Raw genomic sequence first — 18,370 nt, forward strand, 5'->3', positions numbered from 1 at the left:
GGAATAATAGTATATATATAAATATAACAAGATATATGTAATAATAAGAGGGAGGTTTAGAAATTGAAGGGCGGTAGTACTAAGTATGTTTAAACAATATGAAACAATGAAAATGAAATGTAATAACTATGAGTTATATCCATTTGTATCAAAATGTATGATACCCAAGTATCACACTATTCACACATTGATATGTATAAATAATATAAAATAAAAAACTTGGGGGGAAAAAAGAATAAATTCACATAGGGTGTAAACCAGTAGGAGTTGTGCAAAAGTGCCACCAGCTGAATATTTCACACTTATTAACGGTGAACAATTTGAGAGTCAACCCCTAAAGAGCTAATGTTGGGCTAACAAATCTTCATATTCTGTTTTTTAAAAAAGACTCAGGTTACACAGAGGCATCCATGGGAGAGAGGTCAAAAAAGGCAAGATGGCAGCCATGTCCTCTCATTGAAACCCTTCCCCTTTTTACAGGGCTTGGATCACGTAATTCCTGCCATCATTTTGAATTTTTTGACACTTCCCTCATGCCATTATGAGAATAGTACAGGTAGTCCTTGACTTACAAACACAATTGGGACAAGCACTTTCATTGCTACCCAATGCGGTCATTAAATGAATCATATCCACTTTTATGAGCTTTTTTTGGCAAGGTTGCTAAGCAGTTGTTAAGCGAATCACTTGGTTGTTAAGTCAATCCGGCTTCCCCCATTGACTTTGCTTGTCAGAAGCCCTCTGGGGAGGTCGCAAATGGCATTCAGACGACCCTGAGACACTGCAACCGTTGAAGATACAAGATGGTTGCCAAATGCCCAAATTATGATCGTGTGACTGTGAGGACACTGTCACGGTCATAAGTAACTTTTTTTCAGCACTGCCGTAACTTTGAATGGTCACTAAGCAAATGTTTGCATGTCGAGGACTGCCTCATGTAGTAAACGTGGTAGTAATTGATAAATGAGGCCCCCCAATTACAGGAGATCGTTGTTCTAGAACAGGAGCGAAGAAAGTTCTTTTCACCACAGGATCTGATGCTGGACGGTGCTGAGGTGTAAGATCAGTTCATGTCATCAAAATATTTTGTGAATAAATGTCATCAGGTAGTCTTCAACTTACAACTGTAATGGAGCCCGGGAGAATTCTGAGAGTTGAAGTCCACATGTCTTAAAGTTGCCCAGGTTGAGATACATCATCCTAGATGGAAGACACATTTATCTGTCTGAGCCGTGGTGGTGCAGTGGTTAGAATTTGCAGGCTAATTCTGCTTTACTGCCGACTGCCAGCAGTTCGATTCTCACTGGCTCAAGGTTGACTCAGCCTTCCATCCTTCTGAGGTGGGTAAAATGAGGACCCACATTGTTGGGGGCAATACTGACTGGCGACTCCCAAGGGGAGGGCCTTCTCTGTGAGGGCTCCAACCCTTTGGAATGAACTGCCCCCTGAGATACGAAATATCCCTGATCTCCGTGCTTTCTGCCGTGCCCTCAAAACCCTGATGTTCCAACAGGCGGGGCTAAACATATGAACATGTGAATGTTTTTAAAATGTTATCTAATTTTAGGTTCTATTTAATTGGGCCAAACTATGTTATAATAATAATTTTAATTAGCAATTTTATGATGTTTGTGTATCTATATTTTTCTTGACTGTACACCGCCTTGAGTCCTACGGGAGAAAGGTGGTATAGAAATATAATAAATAAATAAATAAATAAATAAATAAATAAATAAATAAATAAATAAATACGCTGACTCTGTAAACCGCTTAGAGAGGGCTATAAAGCACTGTGAAGCGATATATAAGTCTATGTGCTGTTGCTATCCTTTCCACATCTGAGGAAGAGAGATTCTTGGAAATCTAATCAATATGATTCCACATTCTGAGGGTTTAAAACTTGTCACTGTTTCATTGTTCCAATACAGGTAGTCCTCAACTTATGACCACAACTGAGACCAGAATTTCCATTGCGGTTGTTAAGTGACTCATGCCCGATTTTATTACCTTTTTTGCCACAGTTGATCATCATGCCATTAGGCAAATCCAGTATTGTTCCCCCCCCCCACTTCACTTTACTTGTTGGAAGCTTACTGGGAAGATCCCAAATGGCCATCATATGACCCGGGGTCCTGCATCTGTCATAAATACATGCTGGGTCCAAGTGCTGAAATTTTGATCATGTGATCATGGGGATGCCGCAATGCCGGTCGTAAGTCACTTTTTTCAGTGCCACTGTAACTTCGAATGGTCACTAAACGAATGGTTGTAAGTCGAGGACTAGACGTAGTCCTCGACTTACGGCCACAATTGAGCCCAAAATTTCTGTTGTTAAGCGAGATATTTGTTTAGTGGATTTTGCCCCATTTTACGACCTTTCTTGCCTCAGTTGTTAAGTGGATCACTGCATTTGATAAGTTAGTAATCCGGTTGTTAAGTGAATCTGGTTCCCCCATTGACTTTGCTTGTCAGAAGTTTGCAAAAGGGGATCAAATGACCCCAGGACTCTGCAACGGTCATAAATATGAACCAATGGCTAAGCATCTGAATTTTGATTACTTGACCATGGGGAGGCTGCAAAGATTGTAACTCTGAAAAATGGTCATGTCATTTTTTTTCAGTGCCGTAGTAACTTTGAACGGTCACTAAATGAACTGTTGTAAGTTGAGGACTACCTGTACCTGTGTGATAATTTGAGCCTGGTCATTTGTGCCTCCTTAAGTGAAGACTATGGGACTTAACTTGGGACGCGGTGGCTCAGTGGCTAAAACGCTGAGCTTGTCTATCGAAAGGTCGGCAGTTCAGGGGTTCGAATCCCTAGTGCCACGTAACGGGGTGAGCTCCCACTACTTGTCCCAGCTTCTGCCAACCTAGCAGTTCGGAAGCACGTAAAAAATGCAAGTAGAAAAATAGGGACCACCTTTGGTGGGAAGGTAACAGCGTTCCATGCGCCTTTGGTGTTTAGTCATGCCGGCCACATGACCACAGAGACGTCTTTGGACAGCGCTGGCTCTTCGGCTTTGAAAGGAAGATGAGCACTGCCCCCTAGAGTCGGGAACGATTAGCACGTATGTGTGGGGGGAACCTTTACCTTAAGTGAGGACTCTGGTTTGATTTGTTCTATGAAACTTAGATCTTGCATCCTGGGCTGATGTTTATGAGATGCCAAACATTCCCCAATGACAACTTAATTTCTAAAGTGAAAAGAGAAACTGTCAAGGAACACAAGAGAAACCCCTCATAACCTCCCCAGATATTTGCTTTGCCCAAGCAGGCTGTTGCTTTCTGGGCCGGTCTCCAAGCCCCACCCGCCTAAGCTAATGGCAAAGCTTAGCCCAACCTGTTGCAACAATTGGGGAAAACCACTTAGATCTTCAGCAAAAGAAGCAGGTGAAGTCAACAAACCTGCTAAAAGCTCTTGAAATGCCTTAAAAGGGATGGGGTGGTTTGCAATACCTCTGCCTTGAGATTAGCAAACAAAGTCACTAACGGGCTTGGCGTCTCCTTTTTGGAAAAATCGTTCCGCTGAGACACCGAACGCCAATATAATTTTAGTCCAATCTTGTTTGCTCCACGGCAAGGAAGAGTCTAGAAATTTAGAAGCTGTTTCTAAGCATGTAATTTTCATAATCATTTTACAGGTAGTTGTTGACTTATGACCGGTTGCTTAGTGATTCTTCAAAGCTATAATTCACCACAGAGCAGGTACTAATGACCCAGTTGTATTAGCTGCCCCCACTGCCATATCAAGACTGAATTTTGGACCCTTGGCAACCAACCGCATTGACAGCCATTTCCAGTGCCCTGCAGTCACCTAACTGCGCTTTAATATTTACTTTTATTTATTTGTATCCTGCTTTTATTATTTTTGCAAAAAAATCAAGGTGGCAAACATATCCAACATACCTTCCTCCTCCTATTTTCCCCACAACAACAACCTGTGAGGTGAATTCAACCCACCTCACAGGTTGGGCTGAGGTAGAGGGACTGGCCCAAAGTCACCCAGCTGGGTTTCATGACTAAGCCGGGACTTGAACTCATGGCCTCCCACTTTTTAGCCTGGTGCCTTAATCACTAGATCTAACTGACTCTCTGGATTAACAATATTTTTTTGCCAGAAACTGCCATTTACAGCAGGTTTCCGACAAAAAATACCCATAGAGAACAATGGGTTGTGAATGCAGTGGTCATTAAGCGAACACAGTAAACAAACTTAACAAGCACTGTGTTTGCTTAGCGACCGCCATATTCACTTAATGACCTCTGTAAAAAAAGGTAGTAGAAGAAATGGGTCCAGTCATATGGTGACCTGCTTTATGACTGTCACGATTTGTGACTATAAATGCTAGGCTCAACTGCTCCCATAAGTCAAAGAACACCTATACATCACACAGGCCATATTATTTACAACAATTCAGCTTTTCTATTTCTGATATAGGTAGTACTCGACTTACGACCACGCACATTTCCACTGCTAAGCAAGACAGTTGTTCAGTGAGCTTTGCCCCATTTTACGACCTTTCTTGCCGTAGTTGTGAAGTGAATCATGGCAGTCGTTAAGCTAGTAACATCGTTATTAAGTGAATCAGGTTTCCCCATTGATTTTGCACAGTTAGAAGTTTGCAAAAGCTGATTACGTGACCCTGGGACACTGCAACCGTCATAAATATGAACCAGTTGCTAAGCACCTGAATTTTGATCATATGACCATGGGGAAGCTGCAACAGTCGTGTGAAAAACGAAAAAAGTCATTTTTTTTCAGTGCCATTGTAACTTTGAATGGTCGCTAAAGAAATGGTTGTAAGTCGAGAACTAATTATATTGGGCAGCCTAAATGCCCCCCAAAACAGCTGGCACTGGTTACAGGAGGCAAACTTCGTCTAAGCAGAGTTTTCATCATCACTTTAAAAGGAGTTTTAATAAAATAGTTTAAAATACAATCTCGGGCTAGCAGCTGCCAAACTGCTTGAAGGAGAAAGCTTTTGGGTATTTTGCAGTCTATTTCAGTGATTTAATTTTGAGGCCATTTCTGAATGTGGATATTCAATTTATCTATGATATCAATCAACCCACATTTAGTGATAGGCCTGTGCTTTCCTTCCTCAGACTGTCTCGCTTAAACTGCGCTGCTTCCAACCATGCGTAACCAAGACTAATTTTAGCCAGATCGGGACACATAAACCACTTAATCTTGGCTGGATCGTGTTCCAGTGTTGTAGACATAAATAGCCATCTTCCAATATTGAAAAAGCCATTGGACAGAGGTCAGACCATATTTATTCTGTGATGCTTTAGAACAGTGGTTTTTTTTTTAATACTGGCAACTTTAATATGGATGGATTTCACCTCCCAGAATTCCCCAACCAGCTACTGGCTGGGGAATTCTGGGAGTTGAAATCCACCCATATTAAAGTTGTCAAGATTTCAGACACACAGCTTTAGAGAAACATTTCTTAACGTGTGGTCCTAAGACCCCTGGAGTTCCCACAAAACCCTCTCAGGAGTCTGTGAAATCAAAACTATTTGTCAGTCTATCTTAAAAAATAATACCCTGTTTCCCCGAAAATAAGACATCCCCTGATAATAAGCACAAAATCGGGCTTTTGAGCACATGCGCTAAAATAAGCCTCCCCCCAAAAAATAAGCCCTCCCCAAAAATATTTAAACACAGAGCTGGAAGTCAGGTAAAATGGCAAGAGGAGCTCCATCTTGCTCGACACACCCCAAAATGGGTTTTAATTTGAATTGTTTTAAATTTGGGCCAAAGTATGTAATTCTTTTAATAATTTTAAATTTTGTATTGGTATGTGTTTTAGTTTTGGCTGTGCACCGCCCTGAGTCCACTAGGAGAAGGGCGGTATACAAATTGAATAAAATAAATCAATAAATCAATAAAATAATAAGATCTCCCTGAAAATAAGGCCAAGCTCTTATTTCGGGGTTCAAAAAAATATAAGACAGGGTCTTATTTTCGGGGAAACACGGTACAAAATTAAAATCCCAACTAACAGCCGTGAAAAGCAATAGTGGCAGCGAATGCATCATTTTAATTTTTAATACGGTAAATATTGATCAATTAAACCTCTGCCAACAGAGGTTCTTTTGGGGAGTCCTCCATAATTTTTAAAAGTGGAAAGGAGTTCTGAGAGGAATTTTTTTTTAACGAACACGACTTTGGAAGGCAGAAGTGGAATCAATAGATTTGGAAATGGCAGGGTAGTTTAATTTCATCTCAATCATCTGATACACTTTTAATAGTAATCAATAGAATATTGGAGATATGGAAGATAAGGCCTAAGAAGATGTGTGGGGGGGTTGTCCCCCTGCACTGGTAGCAATTAAGCAGAAATTTTCCAGGGAAATTTGTAAAAGCACTAAGTTAGGGGGTGGGGTGGACTAGGTGGTCTCTAGCAACCCGTCTTAATTTTAACATTTTATTTTATTTATGTATATATATTTATATATATCCAGCTTGTATTATTTTACAAATAACTCAAGGTGTGAACATATTTAACACACCTTCCTCTTTCTATTTTCTTCACAATAATAACGCTTTATGAGGTGAATTGGACTGAGAGAGATTGACTGAAAGTTACCCAGTTGCCTGTCATGGCTAAGATGGGACTTGAACTCACCGTCTCCTGCTTTCTAGCCTGATGCCTTAACCACTAGGCCCATGATGGCGAACCTATGGCACACGTGCCACAGGTGGCATGCAGAGTCCTCTCTGCCGAAATGTGAGCCGTCACCCCAGCTCAGCTGCACCACACATGCGTGCACGCCTCGCACTGGCTGGCTGGTTTTCGGGTCTCTGCCGCACATGTGGGAGGGGCGGGGCGCATACGGGAGACACACACACATGCACGGGTGGGGCACACACATAGAGAGCGTGCCTACATGCGCGGGGGACAGGGGTCATGCATGGGGGTCATATGCACAAGCACAGGGCGGGGCACATGGTGGCGTGCATTGCATTATGGGTGCGCGCACGCTTTCGGCACTCGGCAACGAAAAGGTTAGCCCTCATTGCACTAGGCCAAACTGGCTCTCTATGCTTTAATCCTGTTTTTCTAGAAACATAGCAGCCAAACAACCAGCATAGAATATGAGCTTAATGCACATTAATCTAACCACATTGTGAGCGAAACTTTGGAAGAGGGAAGGCTTCGGTGATGAGATTTTTCTCATTTCTAATGTTTTTATTTTCCCCAGTCCTTTTAAAAGAATGCAGCCCATAATAGGCAAAGAATTATGCCGCAGTCAGATCTTACCTCTGGCCAAAGATTTTTGTAGCTTAAAATTTAGGGAATTTGGAGAAGGTCTCAATCCTACATTCCAGAGTGAGGTTTACTCTTGAGTAAATGCACAGGCGTAACATAACCCCTAAAAAGGAAAAAAACTGTACTGAGGCATGAAAGGGAAACTGCTTATCCTCTTCCTATCCTAAATATTTTTTGGGAGGATTTCAATTAATTGGTAAAATATGAGCAATAACTTCTTATGAGTATGATTTGTGCCAGTAATTTTTCATTAGAACTTTTATTCACTAGGGCAGTGTTTCTCAATCTCAGCAAACTTTAAGATGCATGGACTGCAACTCCCAGAATTCCCCAGCCACCATGCATAGAGTTCGACTCCCAGAATTCCACAACTACCATGCGTGGACTTCAACTCCCAGAATCCCACAGCCAACATCCATGGCCATATTGAGAATTAGGGGAGCTGAAGTCTGCATAAATGGAGGATACCTCAGTTTAGGGAAGCTTGGAAAATAGAAGTTGAGTTTTAACCAAATAATTTAAACTGGGGTTCATGTGCACCTGCTGCCAACCCTCATCACGCAAAAACATGTGTTTGGATTTGCACCCCAATATTTGACATAAGTACCCATGTTTTTCCAAAAATAAGACCGGGTCTTATTTTCTTTGGGGTCCCAAAATAAGCACTAGGGCTTATTTTCAGGGGAAGTCTTATTTTTTCCTCATGTACGTGAGGTCCACTTCTGCTTGCTTGTGGTGTACCAGCATCACCGCTGCGAGCCAGGGGAGGATGGAGCTGCCACACACCAGCTTACCTGAGGGCCCCCGCAGCCAGGCCACCCATGTCCTGACACCTGCCTCACCTTGTGGCCATGGAACCAGCAGGACCCTGCATGGCTGCCAGCCCATCACTGCTTACTTACAGCCACAATGGAGCAGGAGGGGGAGCAATGCACTGGTGCCATGACCACGAGGTGAGGTGGGCGGAGCTACCCCACGCGCTGTGCATTGGCTTACCTCAGGGCCCCCAGAGCCACGCCAGCAACGCCCTGACACCTGCCTTGCCTCGCAGCCGCGACACCATCACACCACTCGGCCTCCTGCCCCATTGCGGCCATGAGCAAGCAGAAGTGGGCCGGGGGCCATGTGGGCTCCTGCTGTACATAGTTGTTGGTGCTGCTGCCGCAAGGCAGGTGTTGGGGCGTAGATAACCTGGCTGTGGGGTCTTGAAGTAGGGCAGTGCGGGATGCATTGGAGTAGCTCCACCACCACCACGCCTCACCTCATGGCCATGGCACCACAAGTAACCAGAGAGAATGGGCGGCCGGGCAGCTGCGCAGGCTTTTAAGTTGGGCTTATTTTGGGGGTAGGGCTTATAATAGGCACAAACCAGGGGTGAAATGCTCCTGGTTCGGACTGGATCACCCGATCCGGTAGCGATGGCGGCCGGTGGTTCAGAGAACTGGTAGCAAAAATCTCTGCCCCCCCCCATGCCCAGCTGAGAGGCTTTTTTTTTTTAAGCATTTTTTTCTACACCCCTTTGGCTGAAAAAAATGCTTTTAAAAGTAAAAAAAAGCCTCTGATGATCGCGTGGCTCAGCTGGGATCATCAGAGCCTTTTAAAAGCATTTTTTTTAACAACCTCTTCGGCCAAAGAAGTTGTAGAAAAAATGGTTTTAAAAGTAAAAAAAAAAAAAAGTTGGCCATGCCCACCCAGTCACATTACCCCTTCCCCCCACCAAGCCACGCCCACAGAACCGGTAGTAACAAATTTTACATTTCACCACTGGCCCAAACATAAACTGCATGCTAGGGCTTATTTTCTGGATAGGTCTTATTTCAAGGAATCGGGGTACATATTGGAGGTGCAGCATGTGGCTTGCTTGGATCTTCAGCCCATGGATCCATTTGTGAGCAGGAACATCTCCTGTGGAGCATTTATGGCCCTGTTGAGTTTATTTTAATTTTTTTTAGAGTCTTTTCATTAAAAATAAAGTAAACAGAAAGATGACTGATGGCAAAGAAAAAAAATGGACTAGCTAATACAACTAGTAGTTCTCGAGTTATGACTGGTTGCTTAGCGACTGTTCAAAGTTACGACCTGGCAGACTTGCAACCCAAGCCCTCTCTACAGTCATGCAACTGAACTTCAGGCACTCCACAACGTCGCTGCATTTACACCTGTTTGCAGTGTCCCATGGTCCCATGACTGCATTTTACAATGGTTTTACCAAACCCTGGCATTTCTGGATTTTGGCAAAACCGTACCCGTAGGAAACCATTGCTTTGCTTAACAACCCCGTTTTTTGCTTAACAATGGCTGCAGCTGCTTTACAATCTGTGTTTGCTTAATGACTGCAGCAAAAATGGTCGGAACATTGGGTCGGTCACCTGTGTCTTTAAGAAAGCTTCCAGACTCAGATATATTCAAAGGTATTATAAAAGGTTGCAATTCCGAGTGCGTGAAATGATTAGTCCCATTATGGCAACCATTTTGTGAGCGTGCTCTCAATTCCAAATGAATGAACCAGCTTAAAAAGCTTGGATCTCCCTAACCGAGAGGAAATCTTTGGGTTCCTACAAGGAAACTCCTTGAGGTTTGAGGCTGTTTGGTTTTTTTAGATCTTCCTTGGACTGTTCCTCAGGCTCTACTGAGTCACTCAGGCTGTGTTCCCACAATCTAATGAGGTCTGTTGTTGTTATCTCATTTCCTGAGTTTGCACACGATGTCAAATCATTAACCAGCCAGATGGGCCGGACTCATCTGCCATTTGGAGTGATAGAAGACGTAACTAAGATCAACACTCCTCAAGTTCCAGCAAGCATCTCCTAGGTCTGGAGACTGTGAGTTCTAGTTCCGCCTTAGCCATGAAAGCTGGCTGGGTGACTTTGGGCCAATCACCAGGAGACAGTGAATTCTAGTCCCCCCTTAGACATGAAAACTAGCTAGGTAACTTCTGGCCAATCACCAGGTGACCATGAGTTCTAGTCTTGTTTTAAGCATGAAAACCTGCTGGACAGGGATGAAATCCAGCAGGTTCTAACAGGTTCTGGAGAACCGGTAGCGGAAATTTTGAGTAGTTCGGAGAACCGGCAAATACCACCTCTGAATGGCCCCAGAGTGGGATGGGAATGGAGATTTTGCAATATCCTTCCCCCAGGAGTGGGGAGGGAATGGGGATTTTGCAATATCCTTCCCCTGGAGTGCGGTAGGAATGGAGATTTTGCAATATCCTTCCCCTAGGAGGGGAGGGAATGGGGATTTCGTAGTATCCTTCCCCTGGAGTGGGGTGGGAATGGAGATTTTGCAATATCCTTCACCTGCCACGCCCACCAAGCCACGCCCACAGAACCGGTAGGGAAAAATTTTGGATTTCACCCCTGCTGCTGGATGACTTTGGGCCAATCATTCTCTCTCAGCCTAGCTCTCCTCACAGGGTTGTTATGGGGAAAATAGGAGAGAGTATTATGTACATTCACTGCCTTGAGTTACTTATAAAGTAATAAAAGGCATGCTAAAAATCTAATAATAATAAAAAAATCTCACCCAAGGCTCTCATCTGATCTGAACTGTAGATGATGCCAATGAAACCTGGACTCCCCTCTTTACAGAGACACAAGTATTCTCACCAAATTCTCTGGCCCTTTACTTGTAGTCCTCCATTTATGACCACAACTGAGCCCAAACTTATGTTGTTAAGTGAGAAATTTGTTAAGTGAGTTTTGCCCCCTTTTACGACTTTTTTTGCCAGATTTGTTAAGTGAATTGTTGCAATTGTTAAATTAGTAACATGGTTGTTAAATGAATTTTGATTTTCCCATTGACTTTGCTTGTCTCAAAAGGGGGTCATAGGACTCTGAGACACTGCAACCGTCATAAAGTGATGTCACTTTAAAGTGTGAGTCAGTTGTCAAGCATCTGAATGTGAATCACCTAACCGTGGAGATGCTACAACGGTCATAAGTGTGAAAAACAGTCATAAGTCACCGTTCAGTGCCATTGTACCTTTGAACGGTCATTGAACGAATAGTTGAAGACTATTTGTATGTTGATTTTAATCCAGATCTGGGTAAAGGGGGAAAAGTTGTAAAAACGTGGGAATGCCGAGAGAAGCCATTTATCAGACCTGGAGCCCTCCCCAAATCCTGGCTCAAAGCAGGACAACATTTAGACGCAACTTTCTCTTTACAACTTTCTTCTGTTTTCTAAACCCGGCTAAGCTGGCGGATGGAGTGAGCCACCCGGTCCGTGGGCTGGGTGATTCATGCCACAAAAGTTTGAAAGGAAAAAGACGGAGCCATAGCTTTGGATTCCTGGCAGTGCTGGTGACTCAGTCTCCCTGTAAGGGACATGCTGTCCCCATTACACAGCATGGGAGGTAGAAGAAACAGTTGATGTCACGGGCAATTGTTGTCTCCCGGCCCACCGATCTTTCCATCTTCCCTCTCCCTGGAGGTTGTGGCCGCCTGTGGACAATGGATCATTTAAAAAAAAAGAAAAGAAAAAAAAAACAGGGAGAGCAAGGTTAGAATAGAATAGAATAACAGAGTTGGAAGGGACCTTGGAGGTCTTCTAGTCCAACCCCCTGCTTAGGCAGGAAACTCTACCCCACTTCAGACAAATGGTTATCCAACATCTTCTTAAAAACGTCTAGTGTTGGAGCATTCACAGCTTCTGGAGGCAAGTTTTTCCACTGGTTAATTGTTCTCTCTGTCCGGAAATTTCTCCTTAGTTCTAAATTATTTCTCTCCTTGATTAGTTTCCACCCATTGCTTCTTGTCCTGCCCTCAGGTGCTTTGGAGAATAGCTTGATTCCCTCTTCTTTGTGGCAGCTCCTGAGGTATTGGAACATATTGGTTATGAAGGTGCCAACCTGCAAATCACATTTTGGATTGTTCTCTAATCAGGTGTCATTGTTAGCAAAGAGGGTGAGAAAAACCTCTGCACGAGCTCAGAAGACAGGCACGTTTGCAGTTCCAAATTAAAAGAAAAGCTACATCAGAATGTTTGGCAAAATGGTCTGTTGGAGATTTATTTTGGAGATGGATTTACTAGGTCAGTGTTTTTTTCAACCTTGGCTACTTTAAAGATGTGTGGATTTCAATTCCAAGAATTCCCCAGCCAGCATGTCTGGATTAATCTCTGGATTAATTCAATAAGGTTTAGGGGTCCTTGGTGCTCTCTGAGCTTGCTTTTATTGATTAGATTTTTATCCCACCTTTATTACTTTATAAACAACTCAAGTTAGCAAATATACAGCACATAATACTCCTTTCTCCTCCTCTTTTTCCCCCACAACAACCCTATGAGGTATGTTGGTCTGAGACTGGCCCAAAAGCACCCAGCTAGCTTTCATGATGATTTAATATTTTATAACATTCATTTTTTAAAATATTTGTAAGTCACCCAGAGTCACTTGGCAGTGAGATTGATGGCATATAAATTTAATAAATAAATGAATAAGGTTTAAGCAAAGTTCCTGGTTATTCTGATCATTGCATTTTTTTTCTCTTAGATATTCGTGACTCTGTTATCTGAAAAAAAGCACAACAAAGAATGTTTTTTCTATGCCAACTCAGAAAGCTCAAACTGCCCAAGGAGCTGCTGATACAGTTCCACAGAGGAATTATTGAGTCTGTCATCTGCACCTCTATAACTGTCTGGTTTGGTTCTGCAACCCAACAAGACAGACACAGACTTCAGAGGATAATTAGAACTGCAGAAAAAAAACAATTACTACCAACCTTCCTTCCATTGAGGACCTGTATACTGCACGAGTCAAAAAGAGGGCTGTGAAAATACCGTGTTTCCCTGAAAATAAGATCCTGTCTTATATTTTTTTGAATCCTGAAATAAGCACTTGGCTTTATTGCCATGCGCTCAAAAGCCCAATTGGGCTTATTATCAGGGGATGTCTTATTTTGGGGAAAACAGGGTATCTCAATCTATCTATCTATCTATCTATCTATCTATCTATCTATCTATCTATCTATCTATCTATCTATCTACTGTGTTTCCCCAAAAATAAGACCCTGTCTTATATTTTTTTGAACCCTGAAATAAATGTTTGGCCTTATTGCCATGCGCTTAAAAGCCCGATTGGGCTTATTATCAGGGGATGTCTTATTTTGGGGGAAACAGGGTATGTACAGACCCAACGCATTCTGGACATAAACTGTTTCAACTCCTACCCTCAAAACGACGCTATAGAGCACTGCACACAAAGATAACTAGATACAAGAACAGTTTTTCCCCAAACACCATTACTCTGCTAAACAAATAATTCCCTCAACACTGTCGAACTATTCACTGTCTGCACTACTATTAATCTTATCATCGTTCCTATCACCCATCTCCTCCCACTTAGGACTCCATGACTGTAACTTTGTTGCTTGTATCCTTACGATTTATATTGATTGTTTCCTAGTATGATTTGATTGCTTATTTGCTCCCTATGAATATCACTAAGTGTTGTATCTTTTTATTCTTGATGGATGTATTTTGTTCTCCTTATGAACACTGAGAGCATATGCACCAAAGACAAATTCCTTGTGTGTCCAATCACACTTGGCCAATAAAGAATTCTATCATCATCATCATCATCATCGTCATCATCCACAGTGAAAGGCTGAAGGAGCTGAAGAGAAGCTGTCACTAAGGAGGCCACTTCTGAATAAATCTTCATTTTGATGGTTTCGGCTTTGTGGTGGAAGAGGAGGAAGTGTTTCTGCTTTAATTTTTTCGAAGTAGGGTGTGACTGAACTCTCCTGTTATTTCTCCAAGGTCTTCAAAACCAAAGGAGTTTCCTCCTGGCAAGGTCGTTGCTTTGAGCTAGATTTCTTTGATCCTTTCCTGGAAAGTTGGCATTGACGATGACGGGATCCTTCAACGGCTTCTCACCCAGAAACGGGAGAATTGTTGTTTTAGCAAAGCAAATCGCCTGACCTTCCTTCTCTCTGACTCACTGCTCTGACTTAAGCAGCTTCCCACCCCAGGTCACCGGGATTTCATTCCTTTGTCCTACCACTCGGCCAGCTGACATCTGATCCCCGATCCCGAACCCCCTCCCCCTCCCCTAAACCTCTGGCACAATTTCCCATTTTTTAGCCCCCTTCCTGAGAGCTCCCTTCCTAATCATGGTTAAGCCAGCAGGTAGCAGGAGATTGTGAGTTCTGGTCCTGCCTTAGGTACGAAGCCAACTTTTCTTACCATAAGAATAGAATAGAATAGAATAGGATGGGATGGGATGGGATGGGATGGGATGGGATGGGATGGGATGGGATGGGATGGGATGGGATAGAATAGAATAGAATAGAATAGAATAGAATAGAATAGAATAGAATAGAATAGAATAGAATAGAATAGAATAGAATAGAATAGAATAGAATAGTTGGAAGGGACCTTGGAGGTCTTCTAGTCCAACCCCCTACTTAGGCAGGAAACCCTACACCACTTCAGATAAATGGTTATCCAACATCTTCCAGGGTTGGGGCATTTACAACTTCTAGAGGCAAGTTGTTCCACTGATTAATTGTTCTAACAATCAGGAAATTTCTTAGTTCTAGGTTGCTTCTCTCCTTGAATCGTTTCAACCCATTGCTTCTTGTCCTGCCCTCAGGTGCCTTGGAGAATAGCTTGACTCCCTCTTCTTTGTGGCAACCCCTGAGATATTGGAACACTGCTATCATGTCACCTCTAGTCCTTCTTTTCATCAAACTAGACATACCCAATTCCAGCAACCGTTCTTTATATGTTTTAGCCCCCAGTCTCCTAATCATCTTTACTGCTCTTACTCTGCATTCTTTCTAAAGTCTCAACATTTTTTTTACACTGTGGCAACCAAAACTGGATGCAGTATTCCAAGTGTGGCCTTACCAAGGCATTATAAAGTGGTATTAACACTTCACGTCATCTTGATTCTATCCCTCTGTTTATGCAGCCTAGGTAAAGGTAAAGGTTCCCCTCGCACATATGTGCTAGTCGTTTCCGACTCTAGGGGGCGGTGCTCATCTCCATTTCAAAGCCAAAGGGCCAGCGCTGTCCAAAGACGTCTCCGTGGTCATGTGGCCAGCATGATTAAACGCCAAAGGCGCACATAACGCTGTTACCTTCCCACCAAAGGTGGTCCCTATTTTTCTACTTGCATTTTTTACGTGCTTTCAAACTGCTAGGTTGGCAGAAGCTGGGACAAGTAACGGGAGCTCACCCCATTATGCGGCACTAGGGATTCGAACCGCTGAACTGCCGCCCTTTCGATCGACAAGCTCAATTCTTAGCCACTGAGCCACTGCGTCCCTATGCAGCCTAGAAGTCCATAAACAGAGGGATTGCACCTGTCCTTCTCTCTCTCAGTCTAGGAAGAAGAGAAGGGAAAACCACTTCTGAAAAATTTGCCAATAGAATTGCAGGGATTTGTCCACCAGGCAGTCACCAGAAGCCAAGCTCTCCTTGAAGACACAACAAAAGAAAAAAAAACCTGCCCATGTATAGTTGAATCCAAACCTACAGGTAGTTCTCGATTTATGATCATAATTGGAGTCTTCAAGGAAAAAGGAAGGAAGTCCACTTACCTCTTTGAAAAGCACTTTTGGGACAACCATTCAACTTAGACATAGCTGCCTCATTGTCCAGGAATCTTTGCAAATGCTCCTTTTCTTAGCTTCCTTGCAAGGCTGTTTAGGATAGGGGCTGGCTAAGGAATTCTGGGAGTTGAAGTCTACAAGTCTGAAAGTTGCCAAGGTTGGAGACCCCTGGTTTAGGAGATAAACTATACAGGTAGACCTCAACTTACGACCACAATTGGGACCAGAGTTCCTGTTGATAAGCAAGGTGGTTGTTAAATGAGTCGTTGCCCAATTTTATGAGCTGTTTTTTTGCCACGGTTGTTAAATGACTCACACTATCGCTAAGTGAATCTGGCTTCCGTCGTTGACTTTGCTTGTCAGAAGCCGGCTGGGAAGGTCACACATGGCAATCATGTGACCCTGGGATACTGCAGCCATCATAAATACATACTGGTTTCGAAGCACCGGGATTTTGATCACATAACTGTACAGGTGCTGGGATGGTTGTAAGTGCAAGGACGAGTCAGAAGCAACTGTTTTCAGTGTTGTTGTAACTTCAGTCGGGAATAGGAATAGTTGTAAATCAAAGACGACCTGTAGAAAGGCAGTTCAAAAGAATGCAAGCGGAATCTGATCAATGATATAACAAGCATTGTCAACATCGCCAGTTAGATGCCTTTAAAAAGTTTGGAAACCAGACAATTTCCCTTCCTGCTTATCGGTCTTGGGAAACGCCAGTTAGATTCTTTTGGGAAACGGTGACATAGTGTTTACACATAACAAATGCACACTCAAAACCACAAAAGGTATCTCTAAGGTCATCCAGACCATTCTTATGCAATACTATACATTACAGAGACATAGTCATCATTCTCTCACTATGTTCACACTGGAGACCCTGTCTGTTAAAAAAACAAAACAAAAGCTGCATTTATCCAATCTGTGAAGTCTGATTCATGTTAAACTTCACTAGTTTTTTCCCCCCATCTAGCGTCTTGCAATAGAGGGAGAGAATCAAGATTGCATGAAATGTTAATAGCAGTGGTGGGATTCAGCCGGTTCGCATCTACTCGGGAGAACCGGTTGTTAACTTTCTAAGCAGTTCGGGGAACCGGTTGTTGGAAGAAATCTTATTTTGTTTTTTTCCCACTTTGCAGGGCTAATCCTGTAAGGAAGGCAGGAAGGAAACATTCTGGTGTTGTTTCTAGCCTAATCTTTATTGCCCTGCTTACAGAAACTGCCTCTCTGGTTAACCCTTATTACATTGTAACAGCTAAAGCAAAGCGCCCATCGATGTGAGTGACGTTGAGTTGGCCATGCCCATATGGTCACATGACCACCAAGCCATGCCTACCCAGCTGGTCATTAGGACAGAGAACCGGTTGTTAAATTATTTGAATCCCACCACTGGTTAAGACCACTTTAAAAAGTGTGGGTAAGACCACACTTGGAATACTGCATCCAGTTTTGGTTGCCATGATGTAAAAAAGATGTGGAGACTCTAGAAAGAATGCAGAGAAGAACAACAAAGATGATTAGGGGACTGGAGGGTAAAACATAAGAACGGTTGCTGGAATTGGGTATGTCTAGTTTAATGAGAAGGAGGACTAGGGGTGACATGATAGCAGTGTTCCGATATCTCAGGGTTGCCACAAAGAAGAGGGAATCAAGGTATTCTCCAAAGCACCTGAGGGCAGGACAAGAAGCAATGGATGGAAACAAGCAACTGAGAACTAAGGAGAAATTTCCTGACAGTTAGAACAATCAATCACTAGACCAACCTGCCTCTAGAAGTTGTGTTTGCTTCAACACTGGAAGTTTTTAAGAAGAAATTGGACAACTATTTGTCTGAAATGAGCAGTTGGTCGGACTAGAAGTCCTCCAAGGTTCCTTCCAACTCTGCTATTCCATTATTCAATGAGGAAGAATCATGGGTTCCTTCACAATAAATCCTGCAAAAGGAATTATTCATTTTTCCGAATGCGTATCCAGCCTCACTGGCTAATATATAGTTTGGCGTATTGTGCAAAGCCAGAAAATGGTTTAATTCAGGATACATATATGTTATGGGAACACAATTTCTGTGTACATTGAAGTATTCCATCGTGTCTCAGGAATGATTACTTTTTGAAGCCTGGATGAATCTTTCGTACATAATCTAAGCATATTTAGTGAAGCCAGACAAACATCACTTTCCAATGCAGGAAATCCTTAATTTTGCTCACTGTACATGTAATCCTTTTGTGTAAGGCGGAGCTGAGATTCTGTTTTTTTTTCCTAGAGAGGTGTGTTTGTGTGTGTGTGTGCGTATGAGGAGGGGGTAGTGTAATTGTTCCATAGCTAGCAGAATTTTTCTTTTCCCCCCAAATGATGGCACCCTTTCAAAAATCCTCTTTTCTGATTCTCTGAGCCAGCAAGAGCTTTTATTTTCCCTCTTAGGACTGGAGAGAGTAGCGTGGGATCAACAGACAATTGAATTTTGCTTCAAAAAACTGCTTGATTTTAGTTTGAAAAATGCACAATCTGGAGAACTCAATGGACAGGGCT

The 18,370-nt window shown here is 42.8% G+C and overlaps 1 protein-coding gene across 1 annotated transcript in view; it reads right to left on the minus strand.

Moving 5' to 3' along the window:
- The window catches only part of TMEM59L (transmembrane protein 59 like), a 68,200-nt gene extending 60,097 nt beyond the window's left edge, over positions 1–8,103 (minus strand). Inside the window, exon 1 of the mRNA XM_070936525.1 lies at positions 8,075–8,103. Within this exon, the coding sequence (XP_070792626.1) occupies positions 8,075–8,103 (29 nt within the window). The remainder of the gene's footprint in view (positions 1–8,074) is intronic.
- Between the last annotated feature and the right edge of the window lie 10,267 nt (positions 8,104–18,370).

This window comes from Pituophis catenifer, unplaced genomic scaffold (genome assembly GCF_029215685.1).
Source record: "Pituophis catenifer annectens isolate HBS135680 unplaced genomic scaffold, rPitCat1.0.hap2 SCAF_1, whole genome shotgun sequence".
Classification (NCBI taxonomy): domain Eukaryota; kingdom Metazoa; phylum Chordata; class Lepidosauria; order Squamata; family Colubridae; genus Pituophis; species Pituophis catenifer.